Genomic DNA, 23,790 nt, shown 5'->3' on the forward strand with positions numbered 1-23,790 from the left:
CATGTCTTTAAAATGTATTAAAAATAGTCAGCACACTGAATGGTGTTTCATGAAAATATTTCCATTAACTCATGAATACAGTATCAGATGACTTGACACAGACCAAAGCACTGCTAATCTAAAGCTTTTAAAGCAGATTATAGGTGAAAGTGGTTTCACATTTACTCAGTCTTCATGATCAGAATCAGAATCAGTATTCCTTTATTGTCCCACAACGGGGAAATGTGTTTGCCACAGCAACCAAAGGACAGAATATTACAGAAAAACAATAACAATAGCCAAAAATTAACAATATAATTAAAAAGGTAAGAAATAGAATAGACTTGTATATACATATAAACATGATATTGTACAAAACTAACAACAGGGAATTTTTATTTACAATATAAATAATAAATATGGGTATTAAGAAAATTGACAGTGCAGAGTGAGGTCTATTGGGAGCAGTGCTGATTGTAGAGTCTGACAGCAGCAGCATACCTCTCCTTCACACACTTAGGGTGTATCAGTATGATCATGCCATGCTCTCTGTCTCAACAGCTGCTGGTGAAGAACCTGCAGTTTGAGGATGGGAAGATGATTGCTGCAGCACTTTACTTTAGCTCAGGGAGCAGTGCTGCTGTGGAGCTCACTGAAGAGGAGAAAACCTTTGCTGAACAGATGAAGGTAGGGCCTCCTCTCCTCCTTATTCTAGGGCAGTTCACCATCTTAATATCTATTTATCCACAAAAATGTCCCACACTGACATTTGATAATGTTTCCTCACAGGCAGTGTGGCAAAGTATTCTGTCTAATGTCACAAAGATTGAAGACTCCACAGATTTCTTCAAGTCTGGTGCTGCTTCCATGGACGTAGTGAGGTAATGGAAAGAGGATGAAAGATCTCCTTAAATAGAATTAATCTAATTTATCTGGTACACTTTAGTTATTTAGCTGAGTCTTACTGTAATAAGGTCCAGACTCAATTATCTCAACAACCTCTGGATGTATTGCCATGGAATCTTGTATAGATGTTTACGGTCCCCAGAGAGTGAATCCTGACGACTTTTCCTTTAGTCTCACCAGCACGTTGACTTGGTTGTTCAGAATTAAATACAGGTATATTGGATGGATTTCCATGAAACTAGTGACATATTTGCTAATCCCCCATCTTTTCCTGTAGTGCCAACAGCAGGTCAAAGTCTTTCCTTCTTTAGTGAAATATCTCAACATCTACCAGATGGATTGGCACATTTGGGACCATGAATATGTACAAAATGTTCCAGAGGATGTACAAGGCTGACTAAGGGTTAGGATGGGCTGGAGTTTGTTTGAAAAACATTAGCTTACAATACCACTAGTGAGCAGAGGATTTATTCAGATCAACAAATCCCTATGAATAAATCTTGTTTCTTCTCTGTCTGCTGTCGTTTTCCTCAGACTTGTGGAGGAGGTGAAGCTTCGGGCCAGTAGCTGCCAGCTGCAGAATGAGGACGTCTACATGAACCCCACTTTCCAGGATTTCATCCAGATGTGTGTCAGGAAGCTCCGAGGGGAGGACGATGAAGAAGAACTGGTCGTCGACTATGTGAGCGCAATCGGCTGTGTTTAAATTCTCAGAACTGCTGTTACTGACTGGTGACAGGGTAGACAGTGGGCTGACTGCTGTCTTGTACACTGTTTAATTCCTCAGGTGGAGAAGAACATCAACAACATGACCATAAATATGCCTCATCAGCTGTTTGTTAACGGAGAGTTTGTTGATGCAGATGGAGGAAAGACATACAAGACCATCAACCCCACTGATGGCACGGTAAGGATGGAAAGACGGAGATTAAGACAAAATGAACACCATCTAACCCCTCTGGTTGGAGTGCTGCTGTTCAGTCTGCTGGGTCTGTGGTTTGATGTCCTGATGTATCTTAATCTGTCTGTCCTGCAGGCCATCTGTGACGTGTCTCTGGCTCAGATAAGTGATGTGGACAAGGCAGTAGCTGCTGCTAAGGAGGCCTTTGAAGAAGGAGAGTGGGGAAAAATGAACCCCAGAGACAGAGGCAGACTCATCTACCAGTCAGTGCACTTGTTCTTACTGAACTGAATTCTGGTCATTATGGTCCCGCTTTAAGCTCTCAAGGCAAAACAACAACACACATACACTGTTGTCTATGTAGGCCACATACTATACCTTAACCGCTTATTCTAGTTGTACCATGGTTCCAAGTCACAAGTCATTAACTAAGGGCCCCCACCAGCTTAACCTTGTCGTGACAATTAGTAACCTTTTTTTCTTTTTCTTAATGGAGTTATTGAATGTTTGGATGAGTTGTTTCTTATTTGCATCTCATGTGTGAGCACAAGGACAGAGTATGCAGGCACCACAATACACAATCCTGCTGCCAGGTCCATGTTATTCCACATACCAAGAATCTTAGCAAGATGCCAGGAATGATAGTGAAGAAGAAACTTGTAGCAAGCAATCAAGAATGTAAACGATATTTTAAAATATTCCAAGATATCAGTTGTGCAAATGTTTAATATGGAAGGAAATGCTTTTAATGTGTTTGTTAGACTTCTATGATACATCCAGTGTGTTTTGGTGGGAATAAGTGAATGTAAACATAACTTTGTTAACCAGAAAACTCCAAAGTAGGATTAACTGAGGGTAATTATAGAGGGGTCTTTGACGTTTAAAGATCTATAATATTATGCAACATTTCTGCATTAAAATGTCTATAAACGACTAGAGCTATGTTATACATGTTGTTGAGTTGTGTTCTTAAATTATCCAACATTTTTCCAACAATGTTCAATCCAGAGAAATCCACAAGTTTTCTCAATGTAATGGTGTGTTTCATTTCTGTCACCATGACTACTGGGTAAACGCCAGATGATATGACAAAGAGTGAGGAAGAAAGTTGGTGAACATGACTAAACATGACGTAAAATGTCAAAACATGACTTTGTCGATGAACATTTCTGCCTCATGTAAAATAGATTTTCATTGGCAGATGTGGTTTAACAATGAAGACCCCAAGTGGCAGCAAATTACATACTGTTCATTTCAATAATGTTCCCTGTTTGTGAAAACATGCTTCAATGATACTATTAGTCCCAATGTAATTTGGTCATTCTGTGCAACTGGGCAAAGAAAAATAATGTAATGCTGCCACATTTTCATGCATGATCCATAATGTCAGTGACCCTATGTCTCCTCTGCTTCTCCACCCACCCGCAGGCTGGCTGACCTGATGGAGGAGCACCAGGAGGAGCTGGCCACCATCGAAGCCATCGACTCCGGAGCTGTTTACACTCTGGCCCTGAAGACTCATGTGGGCATGTCCATCCAGACCTTTCGCTACTTTGCCGGCTGGTGTGACAAAATCCAAGTAAGACAGTGCCACTCATAGATTCAGATAAAACTTTAATGAACACCAAATGATAGCAATATATGGCCAGTCAGTAATAGAACATGGATAAATACGTGGAAATACTAAATGATGTTATCTTTTCACAGGGCAGCACCATCCCCATCAACCAGGCCAGGCCCAACCATAACCTAACCTTCACCAAGAAGGAACCAATAGGGTGAGTGTTATGATTCAGTGTCTTTTTGTTGTGTTCTATGTTGAAATCAGGCCCTGGTGTGTCTCTTCTTCCTTTTTAGTCTCTCCTGTGTGTTCTTCCCTCTGTGTCTTTCCCTTCATTACCTCACCTGTCCTCTTCCCTCCTCACTCTCCTCACCTGTTCCTCGTCTTGTCATTAGTGTGTCTGTATATAGTCTTTGTCCTCCCTCTTGTCTTTGTCAGTTCGTTCCGTCTTCCGTCAGCCTCTGTCTGTGATGTCCCCTGATACGCCGTCAGTCTGCCTGTTCCTGGTTACCCCGTCTTGGTCTGTCGTTCCTTGTTTCTCTCATTTGGTATGTTTTTGGTCTCCTACTTCTTGTTTTGTTTTGAACTTTGCTTTTTCTTTGTGTGTGTGTGTGTGTGTGTGTGTGTGTGTGTGTGTGTGTGTGTGTGTGTGTGTGTGTGTGTGTGTGTGTGTGTGTGTGTGTGTGTGTGTGTGTGTGTGTGTGTGTGTGTGTGTGTGTGTGTGTCCATAACAGAGAGAGATGGATGAGTTTCTACATCGGTATCATTACACACACACACACGCATGCTGAGCAGGCAGAAAATGATTATGTTCTTTTATTTGTGATCATAGCTCTTAAAATGTCGTACTATCAGTAAAGACACTACCGGACTCAACCTTCAGAATGCTGTAAAACACAACCTGATTAGATTCTCACCATATACTGGGCAGTGGGCTCTGGCTACCCACAGCTCCTAAATATCTGGATGGGTCAAATGCACAAGATCGATCAGTAGAAATAAATATATATCATTCACCTTGTTTCTCTTTTTTTTTTTTTCTCTCTCTTTTTAAAGTTAGTAAAATGGGAACAGAAGCAAAAAAAAAAAAAAAGTCTTGGAACATATGAGGCTTAAAGGTTTTACCTTGAATCACAGTCATCCCAATGTTTTATTTCCAATATTACATGAATAAATATATTTTTTACAGCTGGAAAAGAAAGCAACTGCATCCTCCCCTTCTTTCTTCTCAGAGTGTGTGCCATTGTGATTCCCTGGAACTACCCTCTGATGATGCTGGCCTGGAAGACAGCAGCCTGCCTGGCAGCTGGAAACACAGTTGTCCTCAAACCTGCTCAGGTCAGCTTCCACACTGGCAGTTGGTCCAGACAGGACTAAAGGACATGGCAGTGCAGTCCGCAGTAGTCCTGTTGAGCGAATGAAAACAAGACTAGAAGTCTTCAGCCATGCTAGCAACCTTGTTAGCCACGTCGCTGCTCATAATGACACAATGAAGTGGCTAACATGGCTAACTGAAGTTAGCATGTTAGTATTAAAGATGTACTCTGCAGGATCTGTCGGTTGCTGTTTGTACACACACCGTTCAAAGTTGGCCCCTCCTCCCCGGCTCAAGGGGCGAGACACAGAGAGAGAAAGCAGCAGTGGTCAAGTAACTTGCGCTGTTTTTCCATCACATCTGCTGGCCTGGCTCTACTCAGTTTGACTTGGCAAGGCAGGGATTTGTATTTCCACCAAAACTGGGCTACCTGCTTGAAGGTGTGTCCTCAACTAATGACACGCTTGTCTTGCTCCTTGACACTATTTTGTTATCAGTTACATTAAAACAAAAAGGAGCCAACTATGTGTCAGACCTGCAGCTCTTATTTCATCCATGGCAGACAAATAGCAGAGGAGAGAGACAGAGATGTAACCTGGTCACCCTTATACCCTGTTTGCTGTTATTGGCTAAGGGCTAAACACAACTGTCCAAAGGTTGACACACAGAAACATTCCAAACTCAGTAAATAAACTCAGTAAAACTAAAAAATACAAACAGATGGCAGGTCCTCTACAGAAACAAACTCTTCTTCCAGTGGGTCATAAATTATTTCTGTGAGAGTCTATCCATCATTTTTCTTTTTTTAAAGGAAAATCCAGCATAGTTTACATTTAACATGTTCACCATCACCGTATGCTAACATTTGCTAATCAGCTCATTTGGATGGGAATGTCATGAGTTTGCAGGACTGGTCATAAACCAGAGCACTGGACACAATTAAATATTTAACTGATAATGGCCTGAGATTTTTTTTTAAAAAGTCAAGAAACTAAGTACAGTTCATCCTGAAGGGGAACATGAACTGATATGCCAATTATCAGCAATCCATCCAATAGTCGTCAAGACACTACATTTGGAATGAATCTTACTGGTAACATGAACAATTAAACAAAAGTGATGGCAGTCCACCCAGAAGTTCTCAAGATAATTCAGTGTTCTGGACCACAGCAGTGGACCTGCTGATAGACCGACATTACCATCCCTGTTCGGCTGCTAGTGTGGCTAAAACCAAGTCATTTGTTTCCAGGTGACTCCACTGACAGCACTGAAATTTGCTGAGTTGGCAGCAAGGGCGGGGCTTCCCAAAGGAGTGATTAACATTCTGCCTGGATCAGGTAGGAACACATGCTCAGACATTGGTCACTGTAGCCTGATGTTGATTTACCTATTAATGACAAATGCCCCACAGAGGTTTTTTTTCTGTTAGAGGTGAAAACACAACATTTGGTGTGTAAACTGTCAAGACATTTGGCTACACATGACAAAATCCAAATATTTGATTTCACATTAGAGAAAAAAAAAGTAAATATTCCAGCGCACACCAGAACGTATTGACTTTACGTATTGACCAACTATGCGTTTGGCATGCAGCTTCTTCAGATTCCCTCTGTACTCAATTGTCAACAGGTGTTTCCTTAAATAATCAGGTACTGAGCAGCAGAGAATCCAAAAAAATCACATTCCTCAATACAGATGCAGTGGTGCTTGAAAGTTTGTGAACCCTTTAGAATTTACTATATCTCTGCATAAATATGACCTAAAACAACATCAGATTTCCAGGCAAGAACTTAAAGTAGATAAAGAGAACCCAATTAAACAAATGGGACAAAACTATTATACAGTACATGGTCATTTATTTTTTGAGGAAAATGATCCAATATAACATATCTGGGAGTGGCAAAAGTATGGTATTTACATCCTGCTGTGAGTTTCAAAGTTTCAAATCACTAGTGCTGGCAGATCCCTCTTGTGTTTGTGTGTCGCTCGGTCGCTCACAGTTGGATGTAAATACCGGTGTGTATATATCGCAAGTTCTCGTTGATCTTGTCCGGCGTGGCTTCCATAGTGCAAGTGGCTGTGAGGGAGACTCGCGTGCATGCGGGAGCGTGCCTCCAGGCACATATAGCATATAGTATAGTATAGTGACTGTTTAGGCTAGAAAAATGTACTAAATGACGTCGTTTCGAGTAAACTCTGGATGTCGCCACTTCAGGACACTTGGATTGCAGCGGACGAGCAGTATGGAGGAATATTACAAATTACAATATTTTGTGTAGTTTTAAGGACCTTTCCGTCTCGGACACCATTGACGCCGTTATATGGATTTTTGCTGCAGGAGGGTACCCCCGCGGGTCTCCAGCTGCACTTTGAGGAATAAGAAACTACACCAGATTTCTCATCAGCATGAGGGTGAGTCGATAATGACTAATAATGAATTTCGTTCTAGAGTGAACTATTCCTTTAACCATTCTTTGGTAGAACGACTTGTGTGCTTAGGGTCGCTGTCTTGCTGCATGACCCACGTTCTCTTGAGATTCAGTGACATTTTCCTTTTAGAATTTGCTAGTATAATTCAGAATTCATTGTTCCATCAATGATGGCAAGCGGTCCTGGCCCAGATGCAGCAAAACAGGCCCAAACCACGATACTACCGCCACTATGTTTCACAGAAGGGATAAGGTTCTTATGCTGGAATGCAGTGTTTTCCGTTCTTCAAACATAATACTTCTCATTTAAACCAAAAAATTCTATTTTGGTCTCATCCGTCCACAAAACATTTTTCCAATAGCCTTCTGGCTTTGTGACCTCGCCGACGTTTATACGTCTTGCTCCTGGAGTGATCTTTGTTGGTCGACCACTCCTGGGAAGGGTAACAAGGGTCTTGAATTTCCTCCATTTGTACACAATCTGTCTGACTGTGGATTGGTGGAGTCCAGACTCTTTACAAATGTTTTTGTAACCTTTTCCAGCCTGATGAGCATCAACAACTCTTTTTCTGAGGTCCTCAGAAATCTCCTTTGTTTGCGCCATGATACACTTTCACAAACATATGTTGTGAAGATCAGACTTTGATAGATCCCTCTTCTTTAAATACAACCCACTGATTGTCATCCCATTGATTGAAAACACCTGACTCTAATTTCACCTTCAAATTAACTGCCTAGAGGTTGACATACTTTTGCCACTCACAGATATGTAATATTGGATCATTTTCCTCAATACATAAATGGCCAAGTATAATATTTTTGTCTCATTTGTTTAATTGGGTTCTCTTTATCTACTTTTATTACTGTACTGTATCAGCAAACAATAGGCAACAGCCATGACATTTCCACTGTAAAAAAAAACATAAACCTACATTACCAAGTATTTTTGGCCTTGTAGCACCCTATAATGTAATAATTTCCTGATAATGTAATAACGCCTGAAAATGTAATAAAATTTGCACTTTACTCGATTGAAAATGTAATAAAACCCAATAATGTAATAACTTCACCAATAATGTAATAAAATAATCTGACTGATATTGTAATAACATTTTTACCGATAATGTAATACCTTATTAAATTATTGGGAATTTATTACATTTTCCGTTATTTAAACAGGACTGTTTTCTTTTAAAGTGACTATGAGGAGTTTCTGAAAACGAAGTGTTTTCACACTACATTTCCCATGAGCCTCTGTGCACACGGTGAAATTCTTGGACCGACGCAAGACGGACTAAAGTGAAAAACATTTGCCAAGAATGTTTTCATTAATCAAGAATGAAAGTCGGAGGTTCGAAGACGAACAGATACTGTCGTAGTTCCGACCATAAATGGCGATCCGGCGGCATTATTCCCATGACCCGCCAGGCAGCATCAGGGAAACCAAAACTAGGAAATGCTAGGCGAGCCGACCACTAAATAATAATATCAAAATAACTATAAAGACAAAACAATATATTTATTGAAAATTGACTCATTAACAAGTGGGTAACGTAGATTCATCCACATTAATATGAGACTCTTTTATTACCAAAAGCAAACTCCTCGGAGTCTCTTTAAAACAGCTTTCTTTTTGTTGGCAGTCGTTGTGTCTGCTGTCATCTCAGTATTGAGTCTTTCCCGGCGACGCTTGTTTTTTTCTCTTTTACGCCTGTAGACTTGCCTGTCAATTGCGCAGTGCTGACAAGAGGCACAGGCGGAAACAAACAATTATATATATTTTCATTCTTTTATTTGTATTTAATCTTTATTTATACAAGTAAATCTCATACAGTATACGAATATGACAGTATGTCAACTGGCCACTATGTAACTTGACATAGAGATGTCAATTTGACATTGAAATTGATTTAATAACCATTTATGAGTGGATTTGTAGGCCTATGTTTATGTCGGGTGTCATGTAATGTTTATGCAGGTGTTATGAATGCTTATGTATACTCTCTTCAAATGAAGTGTTACTGAAAGTTGCTTTGGTTTTGGTTTGTGGTTGTTTTCATGAGGTAGTGATTTGTTGGAAATATGTGAAATGAAGAGATACCTTTAGGGAAGAGTTACCTGGGGTCTCCAGTGCTACTCAGAAGCGTATATCTGAGCTGGAGTTCTGGGCTCCCAAGGAGGTAAGTCCATCACCCACTCAGGGACATGCAACAACATCCTGGTCTTACTGAGTATTTGCACATATGCATATGGCTGTATGGTACTCAAGGTCCGCAATTTAACCCAATAGTTATTCTGTTGTGTCAAATCCAGTGTATATAACACTTAGATTCTCAAAACACAAAATGTAGAACTCTGGACTGAAAATGAACATATATATATTACATTATCTGTCAAGTATTACATTATCAGTTTTGAAGAAAAAAAACGCCCCTTAAAAATGTAATAAATTCCCAATAATGTAATAAGGTATTATATTATCAGTAAAAATGTTATTAAAATATCAGTCAGATTATTTTATTACATTATTGGGTTTTATTACATTTTCAATCGAATTAAGTGCAAATTTTATTAAATTTTCAGGCGTTATTACATTATCAGGAAATTATTACATTAAAGGGTGCTACAGGCCTTTATATGGCTTTATTGATAGAACAGGCTCAAGCTAGACAAGAAACAGGATGAGAGAGAGAGGGGGAGTGGCACGCAGTGGGTATCCCCAGGCCGGGACTCGAACCTGGGGCTGCTGCAGCAAGTACAAAGCCTCTGTACATGGGACACCTGCTCCACCAACTGAGCTAAACAGCACCCCACATTACCATTTTATATAAGACAATGAGATACAATTTATAATAATAACAATGATAATAATAATATCAGAATACAAAATAAGGCTGATCTGATCACAGAAAACTAGATACAGAATGTATATGATTTCATAAATATGTATAAAGTACATAACTTTCCTCATATCATATCAAACTAGGAGAAAAAAGTAGTACAAAAAGTATATATACAGGAAAGGATAATCCACTTCACTACATTATAAAAGTCAGAATTTATACAATGCCAGAAAATATCAGAAATATAAATAATATGAGGTTATTATACAAAATTCATGATTTAATACAAAATAAATGAGATCATAAACATGCCTATTAAATGGGGGAGGGTAGGGCGAGGGGTTGTGCCAGGAGGGGTGTTTTTGTAGCTCAACTTTACCTACATACGTACGTTACCTGAGAGAAAATGTAGGTGAGACATACAAGTACACAGTACAAGAATGGACTGGTCTAGTATCTCATGTAGCACATGTGGCTCCAACGAGTTAAGAGTATGTATCCAATATGCTTCCCTTTTTAATAAGTGATTTATGTTGCCACCCCGAGGGGTAGGAGTGACCCTCTCAATCTCTATGAATTTAAGAGAAGCAGCAGAACCATGATTTCTTTCCTTGTTGTGCCTAGCAATAGCGTAATCCATGTTCTCATTTGTTATGGCTGCTTTATGTTCAACTATTCTCAACTTCAGATTACGCTTTGTTTGGCATACATATATAAAGCCACATGGACATTTCAGCATATAGATGTGTAGACATACAGTTAAAAAAACTCTTTAATCTTGTATTTTTTACCTGTACGAGGGTGGCAAAACTCTCTATTAATTGTTCTATGAATTAGATTGTACTTCATTCTGAGGATATTTTTCTCTATTGTGACTTGCGCTCTACTGGTTGCACCCAGAAGAGGAGCGCTGCTGTGCACAGGGTATCTCCCATTTCTTATTTGATTTCACATATTTATCCTGTTTTGGTAGACTGGTGGTAGACAGAAATGCAAACAATCACAAAAAGGTGGTTTAACATCCTTTTGACTATTAAAAATGTGAAGAAAACCTTTAGCTTTGTACTTCGACCAATTTGAAAAACGTTAATGGATTTGTGCTTTCAAGTGCTGTAAAGAAAATGATCAAATTTCCCTGTGGACATTAATGGGCTAATGAATATATATTTATTAAACTCCTCCTTTTCTTCTAGGTGCTCTGGTCGGACAGCGCCTGTCTGACCATCCTGATGTCCGTAAACTGGGCTTCACAGGTTCCACTGAGATTGGTAAACACATCATGAAGAGGTGAGGGCTAAAGCACATTTTAAAAACTCTATCAAAACAAAATGTAACATGACTGCTAACCCTTGTGTTTTCTTCATCTGAAGCTGTGCAGTCAGTAATGTAAAGAAAGTGTCTCTGGAGCTGGGCGGAAAATCTCCCCTTATCATCTTTAGTGACTGTGACATGGACAAAGCTGTGCGCATGGTCAGTTCATTCATGGGAGCATGATCTTTGTTTTTTTTTGCACTCATTGAAACAGTTGAAGAGAAAACCACTGCGTGTTCTATGTGCATTTCAGGGCATGAGCTCAGTGTTCTTCAACAAGGGAGAGAACTGCATCGCAGCTGGCAGACTGTTTGTTGAGGACACCATTCATAACCAGTTTGTAAAAAGAGTGGTATGTGTCTTCTTACTTCACACTGCTGATGTTTCACATTTTATTCACCCAACTGAACAGCAAAAAGCTTCTTGGTGGCATTTATTAATTTCTCATCTTTATCTTAGTGCATGTCTCATCTGACTTATCAAAATGTTCTTAGATCTATAGTTAAGCTTAGACCTAAGATCACTTGGTTTGAAAGTGCTTATGTTCTTGCTTCCTTGCTTATACAGTTTATAAGAATCCACTTTGTAATGTACACACCTGTGATCTGTGTGATTTCCTCTTATATAAATGCAGTACAAAAGAAAAATAGATAATCAAACTTCACAGCGATGGTAAGGGAGACAGAAGCCAGGCAACAAGTATCATTCAGTGAACTAAATATTGGTTCAACACACAGCTTGGGACTGTCACCGCTGCAAATTGCTCATAAAGCTCATACAAAGTTCACCGCAGGCTTAGGCTTACGTGAATTTTACCGATAATGTAATACCTTATTACATTATTGGGAATTTATTACATTTTCCGTTATTTAAACAGGACTGTTTTTTCTCTGTGCAATAAAAGAAGTCCAGAAGAAGTGATTGAAACAGCCACAAGTGTGTCAGTGTGCTCTGTGATTGCATGTAGAATTGTTTTGCATATAGACCTATAGGTAGCAACACAACATCAATTGGCGACGAGTTGTGTAGTCTGGAAGACTTTTCTCAGGACCTGCAAGTGAGCTGCCGGTGTGGGTCAAGTTTGGATGTAAAAGATCAACCACGCTTGCATGGAACAGCTAGCTAGTATGCTAGTGTGGGCTGTTGGGAGATAATGAGCCGCTCTTCCTCCGACGAGGCTAACAGGTCGGGACAGTCCACCGAAAGACGCATCATGGCTGGAGTATTTGGACATATGGATCCTTTTGATGAGGCCAGAGAGCAATGGACGACGTATATTGAACGTTTTGAACATTACGTTCTGGCTAATGAGATTCGGACCTCAAAAAAAGTGCCCGTGCTGTTTAGTGTGATGGGACCTAAAACGTATGGACTACTCCACAGTTTGGTTACTCCTGACAAGCCTGGGGAGCTGGAGTATGACCGCATTGTGGACGTTATGCAAGCCCATTTCGCTCCGAAACCGCTGGTGATAACGGAAAGATTCCGGTTCCACAAGCGGAATCAGGGGGAGGAGGAAACAGTGGCACAGTATGTGGCAGCAATAAAGGGACTGTCAGAACATTGTGAGTTTGGTGCGTATTTGGAAGACGCACTACGGGACAGATTCGTGTGTGGATTAACGTGTGAAACTGTGCAGATAGTGGAGCAGATAACAGAAAAATCGTGCAAATTATGATACAAGCATGAAATTTGGTTTGGTTGTTCTCTAGGGCCCATTGATGATAAAATATGTCCAATTGGACATTAAAAAATCCGAGATGGCGGCCATTTTTCAAGATGGTTGCCAAATTAGCCTCCCGAAGATCCCTTTTTTCATAGAAATGTGTGTAGTTGACTACTTTGAATGACATTAGTGTACATTTTTCTTTAAGATGCATTGTATTGTATTGGTATATAGACATATAGATGACATTATTAATGGAAAACGAGAAAAAAGATTAATATATTACTTTATTGGAAACATAATGAAACACCAATATAACTGTGTAACACAACACAAAACACAAAAGTTCCTGTGGCTGCTACTGGTCACATATGCAGCTGCAGAGTGCTGTGCAAGGGAGCCCTGATCTGAAGCACTTGCATCTCCGGTTGCAACCTTTTATACAGGAACACTTTGTCAGTTGCTGACAGCTGGCTGCAATGGGGGGTAATGTTGACCAACAAATCTGCCATGTCTCTCCTCTCTGGGTCCACCCCCAGTCCACTCCCAGTCAGCAGGACTGCTAGTAGCATGAACCTAAGTGATTCAACACCCAGCTGCTCCAGTCTCTGCTTGTAAAGTGTGGTCAGATCAGCAAGCCTGAAAATGGGTGGATCTGTACCATCACTGGCAGCTTTTATTTCACTGACGTGAGTGACCAGTTCATAGAAGGCAATTGGATATGCTTCCTTCCAGTTTTCCTGTGCTCTCTCTTGCTCTTGGACCCTTAGGTAGTCTCGTTCTTTGTTATACAGAGCCACCAAGCAGGCAGAATGATACTTCAGTTCTTGTGCTATGACATCTCCGCCACTCAGTTTGGCAAGTAGTTTCCCATCATTGAGTGTTCTTGCACATTCATTAATTATCATATTCACTTTCATTGTCATTGCTTCTCTTAGCTCAACTCCTTGAGTCTTGCATAGAAAACACTATTTTTTTTTTTCTCTTGGGCCTTTCTTGGGATATTGGGCTTCTACCGCCTTCATTCCTGGTAGCTGTTGGGGTTGATCTTTTTTCAGCTCTTTGTAAAAACAGGAGCCTACACATCTCATGATAGTGTGCCTTGTTTCGTCTCAAGGTTTCCTCTATCCCTCCACCTTCATCAAGTCTTGTAGGGTCTATATTGATTGGTAATTGATGAAGTGATTGAAACCGAGGAATATTCCTTGCGTGGTGACATACCGATCATCTCCTTTTTTGACAGGATTGGTCTGGGGAGACTTTAGATCTTCCTTTTTATCTAGTTGACATATGCAACACTTGGTCCAGTCAGTGGTCCTTGATTTACTTGTAGAGCTAACAGCTATGGCTGGTCTGACATTTAGTTTCAAAGGCTGATGCTTTTACGACCCTGGAACTGAAAAAATATAGCCTATTAAAATATAACCTGATCAATTTTTGCAGCCAATGCTGGTGCAAATGTTAGAAAGAAGAGAATGTATTTTTACATCAATATATCTGCCAGTATTCTTTATATAACCTACTGTCGAGTCAACCATCAACTACTGTCAACTATCAAGAATTACTACTTACATCATGAGTTGAATGTATTTATTTATTGGGCAAAAAATCCTCGTATTAATGTTTTACAAAATAAATTTTTTGTGTTCTACCTTATTTAAAGTCACAAAATCCAACTCACCATACTTGAAAACATAGGAATGGACACAAAGATCAAACAAATCGAAAAACTACACACACTAATAAAAGAGGCGATTTTGGAGGCTAATTTGGCAGCCATCTTGAAAAAATTGCCGCCATCTTGGATCTTCAAATGTCCAATCGGACAGATTTGATCAGAAGCCTTTGGAGAACAAATACACCAAATTTCATGCTTGTATCATAATTTACACAATTCCACTCAAATTCTGCTTTTATCTGCTCCACTAAGAAGCGTCTTTTGACTGAGAAAGATCTCACGTTTCAGAAAGCAGTGGATTATGCCGTGTCGGCATAATCCACTGCTTTCATACAGCAGTTAAGCACCTCTCTCAAAGTGAACGCGGTGTTTTCACAGAGGTGACAGATGCCACCGCTGCGGGAAAACGAATCACACTGATGATGACTGCTGGTACAAGGATCGTGATTGCCACCAGTATGGGAGGAAAGGCCACACCAAGCGCATGTGTAGGAGTAAAGCCAAAAGCAGCCAAGACAGAGAAAGGAAACCAAAAGTGGAGAAATCAGAAAAGAAAGGTAATGCAATTACACGCAGTGCAAAAGATAAAAAGAGGAGAATTCATCATGTAGAGGCAAGAGAAAATGAAAGTGAAAGTGAGGAAACTAAATCTGACACAGACTGTGAGTTGGGACTGTATTCTTTGCCTCTAAAAGGAAAATATTCACAAATCGCTGTGCTGCCTATAGTAAATGGAAAGAAAATGGAGATGGAATTGGATACAGACAGGGGCTGCAGTGTCGTTGATTCCCTGGGAACAGTACAGAAACACGCTGAGCGAACTGCCCCTACAACACACTGATGTCATGCTAAAGACATACACTGGAGAACCTCTGGCCCCAGAATGGGTCATCAAAGTGCAAGTAAAACTAAATAAACAATGTGCTAAGTTGCCTTTGTTCGTAGTGAAGTAAATGCACCTCCATTGTTTGGCAGAGAGTGGCTGAGAGTGATTAAACTGAACTGGAAAGACTTAAAGTCTGTTTATGCCATTGAGCAAAGAGAAAAAGACAATTTAGAGACGGTGTTAAAAAGACACTCAGCTGTCTTCTCTAAAAAGCTAGGCACAATGAAAGGAATTCAAGCCAGATTGACTCTGAGACCCAACAGTGTACCCAACTTCTGCTCTCCACGTAATGTACCTTATGCTCTTCGACCTCGAGTGGAAGCGGAGCTAAAACGCCTAACTGAGCTGGGCATGATTTCACCAATAGAACATAGTGATTGGGCCACACCCGTGGTGCCGGTCCGCAAAAAGGATGGCACAGTGAGACTGTGTGGGGATTTTAAGGTCACCCTCAACCCAGCCCTCTGTGTTGATAAATACCCCATTCCACGCATTGAGGAGCTTTTTGCCTCACTAGCAGGAGGTCAACACTTCAGTAAATTGGATTTATCAAATGCCTATCTACAGATGGAGGTAGAAGAGGAGTCCAGGAAGCTGCTGACTATCTCTACACAGAAAGGACTATTCCGTTTTGATCGTTTACCATTCGGCGCAGCATCATCACCTGCCTTATTTCAGAAGGCTATGGATCAGGTGCTACTTGGACTGCCGTATACTCACTGTTACCTTGACGACATCCTCATCAGTGGTCCTGATGAACAGTCACACCTCAAAACGTTGGATGCAGTCCTGGGCAGGCTAGAGGAGCATGGCCTGCACCTCAAGCAGGAGATGTGCCTGTTTTTCCTGAGTCCGTGGAATACTTGGGCCACATCATTGATGCGGCCGGTCTCCACAAATCTCCAGACAAGGTACGTGCCTTTGTGGAAGCACCAGCGCCATGTGATGTCAGTCAGTCGTTCATTTTTAGGGATGTTAAACTATTATGGACGTTTTATTCCTGACATAGCCGCTGTCCTGCAACCATTAAATGAACTGCTCAATAAGGGGAAGAAATGGCAGTGGACGTCAGCCTGTGAGTCAGCATTCCAGAAAGCTAAAGCACTACTAGTATCACAAGAGGTATTGACCCACTACAACCCTGAGCTGCCCCTTCACCTTGCATGTGATGCTTCCCTATACGGGGTCGGAACAAAATTATGCTCAGATAGAGAGAGAGGCACTGGCCATAGTCTTTGGAATACGCAAGTTCCACCAGTACCTCTATGGTAACAAATTCACCTTACTCACTGACCATCGTCCACTGACCTCCATCCTGAGTCCATTAAAAAGTACACCACCAATGGCTGCAGCCCGAATGCAGAGGTGGGCGCTTCTCCTGTCAGCGCATGAGTACACCATTCAATACAGGAAAGGTTCTTTACATGCTAATGCGGACGGACTTTCAAGGTTACCACTCCCTCACGTTCATCACGAGAAGCCAGGCGCAGTAGAGGTATTCTACTCTGCCCAGCTGGACACTAGGGGTGGAGCCGAACCCGAATACGGTATTTGGAAAGGCACAAATAACGTGTTTTTTACAAATACTTATTTCGAGCAAATACTTTAAAAAATATTTGTATTCGGGAACAAGAAAAACATCATATCAAAAAGCTACGTTTCCTCATGAGACCGCAGTACATGCCCGGATGAGTGAGTGAGTGACGTTCAGGAGTCGGGGGTGGGGGCGTCAAAACACCGCTGTTCCGCCCCCCCCGCCCCCGCAGCTGTCCATGGTGCTGCTGAACCAGGTGACGTTGTTTACTCTCTGCGTTGTGGCTTGTCTGTGAAACGCGCGCTGCTCAGGGACTGGGCAGATCTGTCCCACTTGCTTTGTCCCTCACTCCGTTGGGAGATCTTCCACAGAGTAAAAGAAATACACATTGTTTCTCTCCCCCGCTCCGCTCGAGTGCGGCTGAACGCGGCTTGAGCCCACTTCACGGGCACGAGGCTGCTGCAGACGGCGACCCTGCTGACAGCAGACCGGGGGAGAAAAAAAAATTCTTTGCTCGGTGCTTTGGTTGGGTTTTAGGCAATGAAGAAAGGAGTTGGTTAAGTTTAGTAAAAAGACCAGGTAGAGGCCAGAAGCATAATGACCGTTAGCTATAGGCTACTATGTCATATAATTTACAGATCAAGTTTAGTTCTTGGAATTCTGTGCATTAGAAAGAATAGTTCTTTTAAGTATTATTTGTTTTTATTCTGTCTGTTCAACGTCCTCCAACAAGGACGGGTGGTGGTGGGGTTCATAATGTTCACAATGATATTTTATTAGTTGCTGGTTTAACCATGGATGAGGTAATGGCTGTTATGTTATTTTCTTTTCAATGACATTCCTTGTTACATGTTCATTGCTGGATTTATGGAAAAACATCAACCAATATTGCATATCCATAATTATTATAATGGATAATTAAAGAATACTTGCACTATAACGAAAATTAGAAGTGTAACTCAAAAAAAAAAAAAATGTACGCCTATTTTGAATTTTACTCGAATACAAATACAAATACTTTTCCCCCCTCAACAAATACAAATACAGATACAAATATCGGCTGCTCTGCACACCCCTACTGGACACATTACCAGTCAGTAACCCTGAGATCAGACGTGACACCGTGTCTGACCCCACCTTGTCTCATGTCCTAGAAATGGTTTCAACTGGTTGTTTTCCGGCTGCAAAAGACACAGGTGAAGAGCTGTATCCCTATCTGCTGCGACGGCATGATTTCACAATACAGCAGGGATGCCTTATGTGGGGTGTTAGGGTGATTGCGCCTCCTAAACTGCGCCCCCGGGTTCTGAAGGAGCTACAAACGGCACATCCAGGTGTGGTGGCCTGGCATTGATTCTCAAATTGAGCTCCAGGCTAAATCCTGCCCCTCCTGTCAGAGGGTACAAAAAGAGCCTGGGCTTGCACCTCTACACCCTTGGATGTGGCCCTCCAGTCCTTGGGAAATAATACATGTGGACTTTGCAGGTCCATTTGAAGGACATGTGTATCTGGTCGTGGTGGACGCGCATTCCAAGTGGCCTGAGGTGCATTTCATGGACAGTACCGCAGCCAATAAGACCATTCAAGTGCTTAGGGGTCATTTTAGTCACTATGGCACTCCCCACGTACTTGTGAGTGACAATGGACCTCAGTTTTTTTCTGAACAATTCTGTGCGTTCCTGAAGTTCAATGGAGTCAAACACGTCCACTCGGCGCCATACCATCCTGCCACCAATGGCTTGGCTGAGCGTTTTGTGCAAACATTCAAACATGCTTGAAATCCTCCAGGGGCACAGTGCCTGTGCAGCAACGCCTTGATGCATTTCTGTTGTCCTACCGCAACACACCACTATGAAGGAAACGCCGGCTATGTTGTTCCTCAGACGCAGGCTGTGTTCTCGGCTGGATTTCCTGAAACCCAGTGTGGCTGGGGCCGTGCACAGGTCGCAGGAGGCCCAACAACTACAGCGCCAACAGCACTCTAAGGACAGACAGTTTGATGTTGGAGAGGCAGTTTTGGTGCGTGACTATAGGAAGGGGGAGGAGAAGTGGTCACAAAGGGTTTTTATTGAAAAGACTGGACCAGTATCATACTAGGTGAATGTAGGAGCACACGGGGTATGGAAACGACATGTGGATCAAATGTTGGCACGCCCTGATCCAGAGCCCCAGCACACTGCGGTGAACTTACCTGTAAACCCCCAGTGTTACTACCCCAGAGTGGTAGTTGCCCTCAACTTCACACGAGCACCACTCACTCTGGAAAGAACGATGATCTAGGTTCTGAGACCACTGAATCACCAAAGATTAATCAGTCTAATGTACCACCACAGACGAGACAGACTGAGGTGACAGAGACTGTTAGATGCTATCCTGTGAGGATCACTAAACCACCAGTTTGTTACCATGATGAGTGAACACACCGAATAGTTCAAATAAGGGTGTAAGGTTGAGTTCTGAGAAATATTGTTTTCAACATACAAGTTACAACAAGTTGAATAATTTTTTATTTTAAGTTAAAAAAAAACAAAACTATCTTATGTTGTGCTATAGAAACTATACTTTGTGTATATTGACAACACATCTTAGTGGGGAGGAAATGTTATGTATGAAACTAATGTTGCGCTACGTGAATAGTCACCAGTAGGTGGCACATGCGCTCTGTAACTTGTTGAGTTCTCTGTGCAATAAAAGAAGTCCAGAAGAAGTGATTGACACAGCCAAAAGTGTGTCAGTGTGCTCTGTGATTGCATATGTAGAATTGTTTTGCATATAGACCTATAGGTAGCAACAGCCTAAAAACATGACAATATTATTTTCAGGCCATATCGTCCAGCTCCAGTGTGTTGTAAACAATTAATGAACCTGATACATACCTGTCATTTAGCATCCATTGATAGTCACATAGTCATAATATGAATTGATGGTCAAGTGGTTATTCCCAGACATAGAGCAGCTGTACAAGGCTAGCTTTACTGAGCCAGTCTTACTGCAGCCAGGAGGATAGCAGGACTCAACTCTAGACACAAAGCCAAATAGATTTGATTGAAATTCAGAAATACACGTCAGTAAAAACTCAGACTCACATACTGGAACAAGAGAAAGAGAGATTTAAGAACAACAGATTTGTAATCACAAAATCCTTTCCATGTCGACTTTACTAAGGTTTTGGGGTCTACAGGGTGCAGCTCTACTTTTGTGGTTGTCTTATTTGGATGTCTTGTCTATCAGGTTGAGGAGGTCAAGAAGATGAAGATCGGTGATCCATTGGACCGCTCCACAGACCACGGCCCTCAGAACCACAAAGCCCATCTAGACAAACTGGTGGAGTACTGTCAGACTGGCATCAAGGAGGGAGCCACACAGGTCTGTGGTGGCAAACAAGTGCAGCGACCAGGTAAGGCAGCGTCATCTGCTTGATGGTTTAGTGAGCTCCACCTCTGATATGACAGATGATGAATTTGACTTGTTAAATGTCTGCCTCCAGGCTTTTTCTTTGAACCCACTGTGTTTACTGATGTGGAAGACCACATGTTCATCGCTAAAGAGGAGTCGTTCGGCCCGGTCATGATCATTTCCAAGTTCCAGAGCGGGTAAGGCTAACTCACGATTACTTCATACATTCACCACAGCTGCAAAACATCACCAAACTTACCCCTTGTCTTTTCTTCTCTTTTCTGCTGTTTCTCCCTCCTGCCCTGTGTTCTGTCTGTCTATGTCCCTCAGCGAGGTTGATGATGTCCTGAGAAGGGCCAATGCTACAGAGTACGGTCTGGCATCAGGTGTTTTCACAAGAGACATCAGCAAAGCTCTGTACGTCAGTGAAAGGCTCAACGCTGGCACAGTTTTTGTCAACACCTACAACAAGACTGATGTGGCATCGCCTTTTGGAGGCTTCAAACAGTCTGGCTTTGGCAAAGACTTGGGTAAGAGAAACTGCTCCTGTCACTGAGTCACTGTGGTTCTTTTATTCATGTAGGTTAACAGAATAAGCATTTCAATTAAAAGAGGAAGGAAAAAAAGATCCCTTCAGGCCAGGGCAGGTACACTTAGATTAGTTCGATATTTTGGGAAAGACTATTATCACTTGAGAAGTTCAATACCACTCTAATGACTGAATGCTAAATATGTAGCTAGAACCATCTTCCAGTTAGCTTTAATCTGCTTGCCACCACCTCTAAAGCTCACTTAGTAATATGTTACAGAAATACAGAAATTTGAGAACAATTTGAAATTTTATAAGCGTAGAGTTTCAGGAATCTTCTCATTCCACAAAATGTTGCATAAATAAGAAACAGGAAAGATAAGTTGAGATGAATTAAAGAGGTATTTAACAGAAGAGAAGTTAAAAGAACAGATATCAAAAATACTTACCTGCAGTGCTTTTTTCCATCTACATTGTTTTGGTGTGAGCTGAAGTTTTGGAGATATTGGCTGTAGAGCCTTCTCTTGAATATAATCGAACTAGTGCTCAAAGCGTAAAAAAAAAAAAAACACATTTGTAAACCACAACAGGAATGTCTCTTTCCAGAAATTAAGACCTGATTACTCAAGATAATCCACAGAACTTGTTCTGAGCATTTTTATGTGGAGACTATTTTCTGCCAATCGAATCACTGGACAGAAGGAAGTGCGCATCTACTCATGGAAAAGAGGCTTGTGTTGACAGTGTGGGACATAAAAGTGAATGGCCTCCTTCTTGCTGTAACATTAGCTAGCTCAGTTAGCTAGCCTCTCGTCCATTAGTAGATGCACACTTCCTTCTGTCTCCTGATACGGTTTGTCGGGTGTGCTTCAGTAGAAAGAAAATAGTTGACATACGAAGCTATGCAAGATGTTTAGTCTGACAGTTGTCCTCATACCACTCTGAAGCAGTACTCAGAGTTTTTGACATGCTGCATTAAGCTTGAATATGACTTCTTATGCCCAACACAATTATGGCAGAACATCCGGAGATGTCATCACAAAATCTGTCCTTCTTGATAAGACTGTGGTATAATAATGCATTTCTATGTATCTATTATAGACTTTTATCAGAAATTTTGAGCAATATATCCTTCCTTACAAATGTACTACATTACAAAGTGAGACTACTGTTATGCTGACCAGCTCTTGGCTGTTTCACTGTATTTTAAGTTAAAGGAATAGTTCACTCTAGAACGAAATTCAGTCACTATTGACTCACCCTCATGCTGATGAGAAGTCCGGTGTAGTTTCTTATTCCTTAAAGTGCAGCTGGAGACCCGCGGGGGTACTCTCCGGCAACAATAATCCATATAATGAGTGTCAATTGTGCCCGAGAGAAAAAGGTCCATAAAACTACACAAAAACTTTGTAATATTCCTCCATACTGCTCGTCGGCTGTGAGGGAGACTCACGTGAACACAGAGTGTGCCTCCAGGCAGATATAGCATAGTGACTGTTAAGGCTACAAACATGTACTAAATGACATTGTTTAGAGTAAACTCTGGATGTCGCCACTTCAGGACACTTGGATTGCAGCGGACGAGCAGTATGGAGGAATATTACAAAGTTTTTGTGTAGTTTTATGTACCTTTTCCTCTCAGGCACAATTGACTTGATTATATGGATTATTGTTGCCGGAGAGTACCCCCGCGGGTCTCCAGCTGCACTTTGAAGAATAAGAAACTACACCCGACTTCTCATCAGCATGTGGGTGAGTCGATAATGACTGAATTTTGTTTTAGAGTAAACTATTCCTTTAATGTGGATTTCATTATGGTGGCGAGTAGCTTCATTAAATGGCAGCATTTCCACTGAGCTGGCTATTGATGTTTTGAAACGCAGCTGTTCACTGTGTTGACTTTCCAAACATCAGCCTGTGTCATCCCTGTTTACTCAGTGGTTCACCTCTGTCTGCAGAATTTGAACAAAGTACTCAAGTTTGTCCTGATTGATATCCATACATACTGACAGTGTCCATGTCACTCCAACAGGACAAGAGGCTCTGAACGAATACCTGAAGACAAAAGCAGTGACCATTGAGTATTAAGTCAAATGAGAGACAAAAGAGACGGTGAGACATCAGCTCCCTGCTGACAGAGGAGACATGTGTGGACGGAAGCAATGGATGATGGCGTCATCTCACCAAAATCACCTCACACCTGTAGAGTTGTTCTCCTCATTATCAACTCCTGACTGTAAGACTTTTTGTCCCTCAACATGCTAATCATTAACATATTCAGTTGGTTCATTTCTCTCAATAACACACCTCTGAGCCATGTTGTTATGAGTGTTGTCCTAAACTATGCAAATCACATATGTTTCTGGGAAGCCCAGGTGACTTCTGAGACTGTTTTCTAATCAATGTGATTGAGTTACAGAATATTTTTAACAGATTGTGTTAAAAACTTTAAGAAATGTAACATTTCTAATAACTTAAACTCATTTACTAAGGAGTCAACAGATGAAGGGAGAGTTTGTGAGGGCAACAGATTCATATGCATAATAAAACATTCAGCCACTTCAGGTGTAACATGTCTTTTCTTTACTGTGGGTTCAACGTTAACCTGTGGCCTGGGCACTGACACACTAAATTCAACACAACAATGATCAGATAGAGCAACATCTCGTCAATGACAATTGAACATTCAGCCCCTCACTAACTACAAGATCTAAAGTATGGCCACGATTGTGGGTTTGCATGTAGACGTGTGAAACCAAGATGTTCAAGTGACCAAGTCTATGTGCAAATTAAAATCACCAACAATAAGAATTTTGTTGTAATTTGTATTCATAATATATGTAAAAGCTCAGAAGA

At 41.3% G+C, this 23,790-nt stretch overlaps 1 protein-coding gene across 1 annotated transcript in view; it reads left to right on the forward strand.

Moving 5' to 3' along the window:
* Positions 1–23,498, forward strand: part of aldh1l1 (aldehyde dehydrogenase 1 family, member L1) — a 60,711-nt gene extending 37,213 nt beyond the window's left edge. The window contains exons 8-23 of the mRNA XM_084349219.1: positions 541–666; positions 769–860; positions 1,420–1,567; positions 1,673–1,792; positions 1,922–2,049; positions 3,215–3,365; positions 3,494–3,564; positions 4,580–4,685; positions 5,912–5,999; positions 11,128–11,221; positions 11,305–11,404; positions 11,499–11,597; positions 20,241–20,406; positions 20,497–20,602; positions 20,736–20,935; positions 22,967–23,498. Coding sequence (XP_084205345.1) covers positions 541–666; positions 769–860; positions 1,420–1,567; positions 1,673–1,792; positions 1,922–2,049; positions 3,215–3,365; positions 3,494–3,564; positions 4,580–4,685; positions 5,912–5,999; positions 11,128–11,221; positions 11,305–11,404; positions 11,499–11,597; positions 20,241–20,406; positions 20,497–20,602; positions 20,736–20,935; positions 22,967–23,022 — 1,851 coding nt within the window. The 3' untranslated portion in view covers positions 23,023–23,498. The remainder of the gene's footprint in view (positions 1–540; positions 667–768; positions 861–1,419; positions 1,568–1,672; positions 1,793–1,921; positions 2,050–3,214; positions 3,366–3,493; positions 3,565–4,579; positions 4,686–5,911; positions 6,000–11,127; positions 11,222–11,304; positions 11,405–11,498; positions 11,598–20,240; positions 20,407–20,496; positions 20,603–20,735; positions 20,936–22,966) is intronic.
* Positions 23,499–23,790: the final 292 nt, after the last annotated feature.

This window comes from Pagrus pagrus (genome assembly GCF_965226575.1).
Source record: "Pagrus pagrus genome assembly, chromosome: 3".
NCBI classification, from domain to species: Eukaryota; Metazoa; Chordata; class Actinopteri; order Spariformes; family Sparidae; genus Pagrus; species Pagrus pagrus.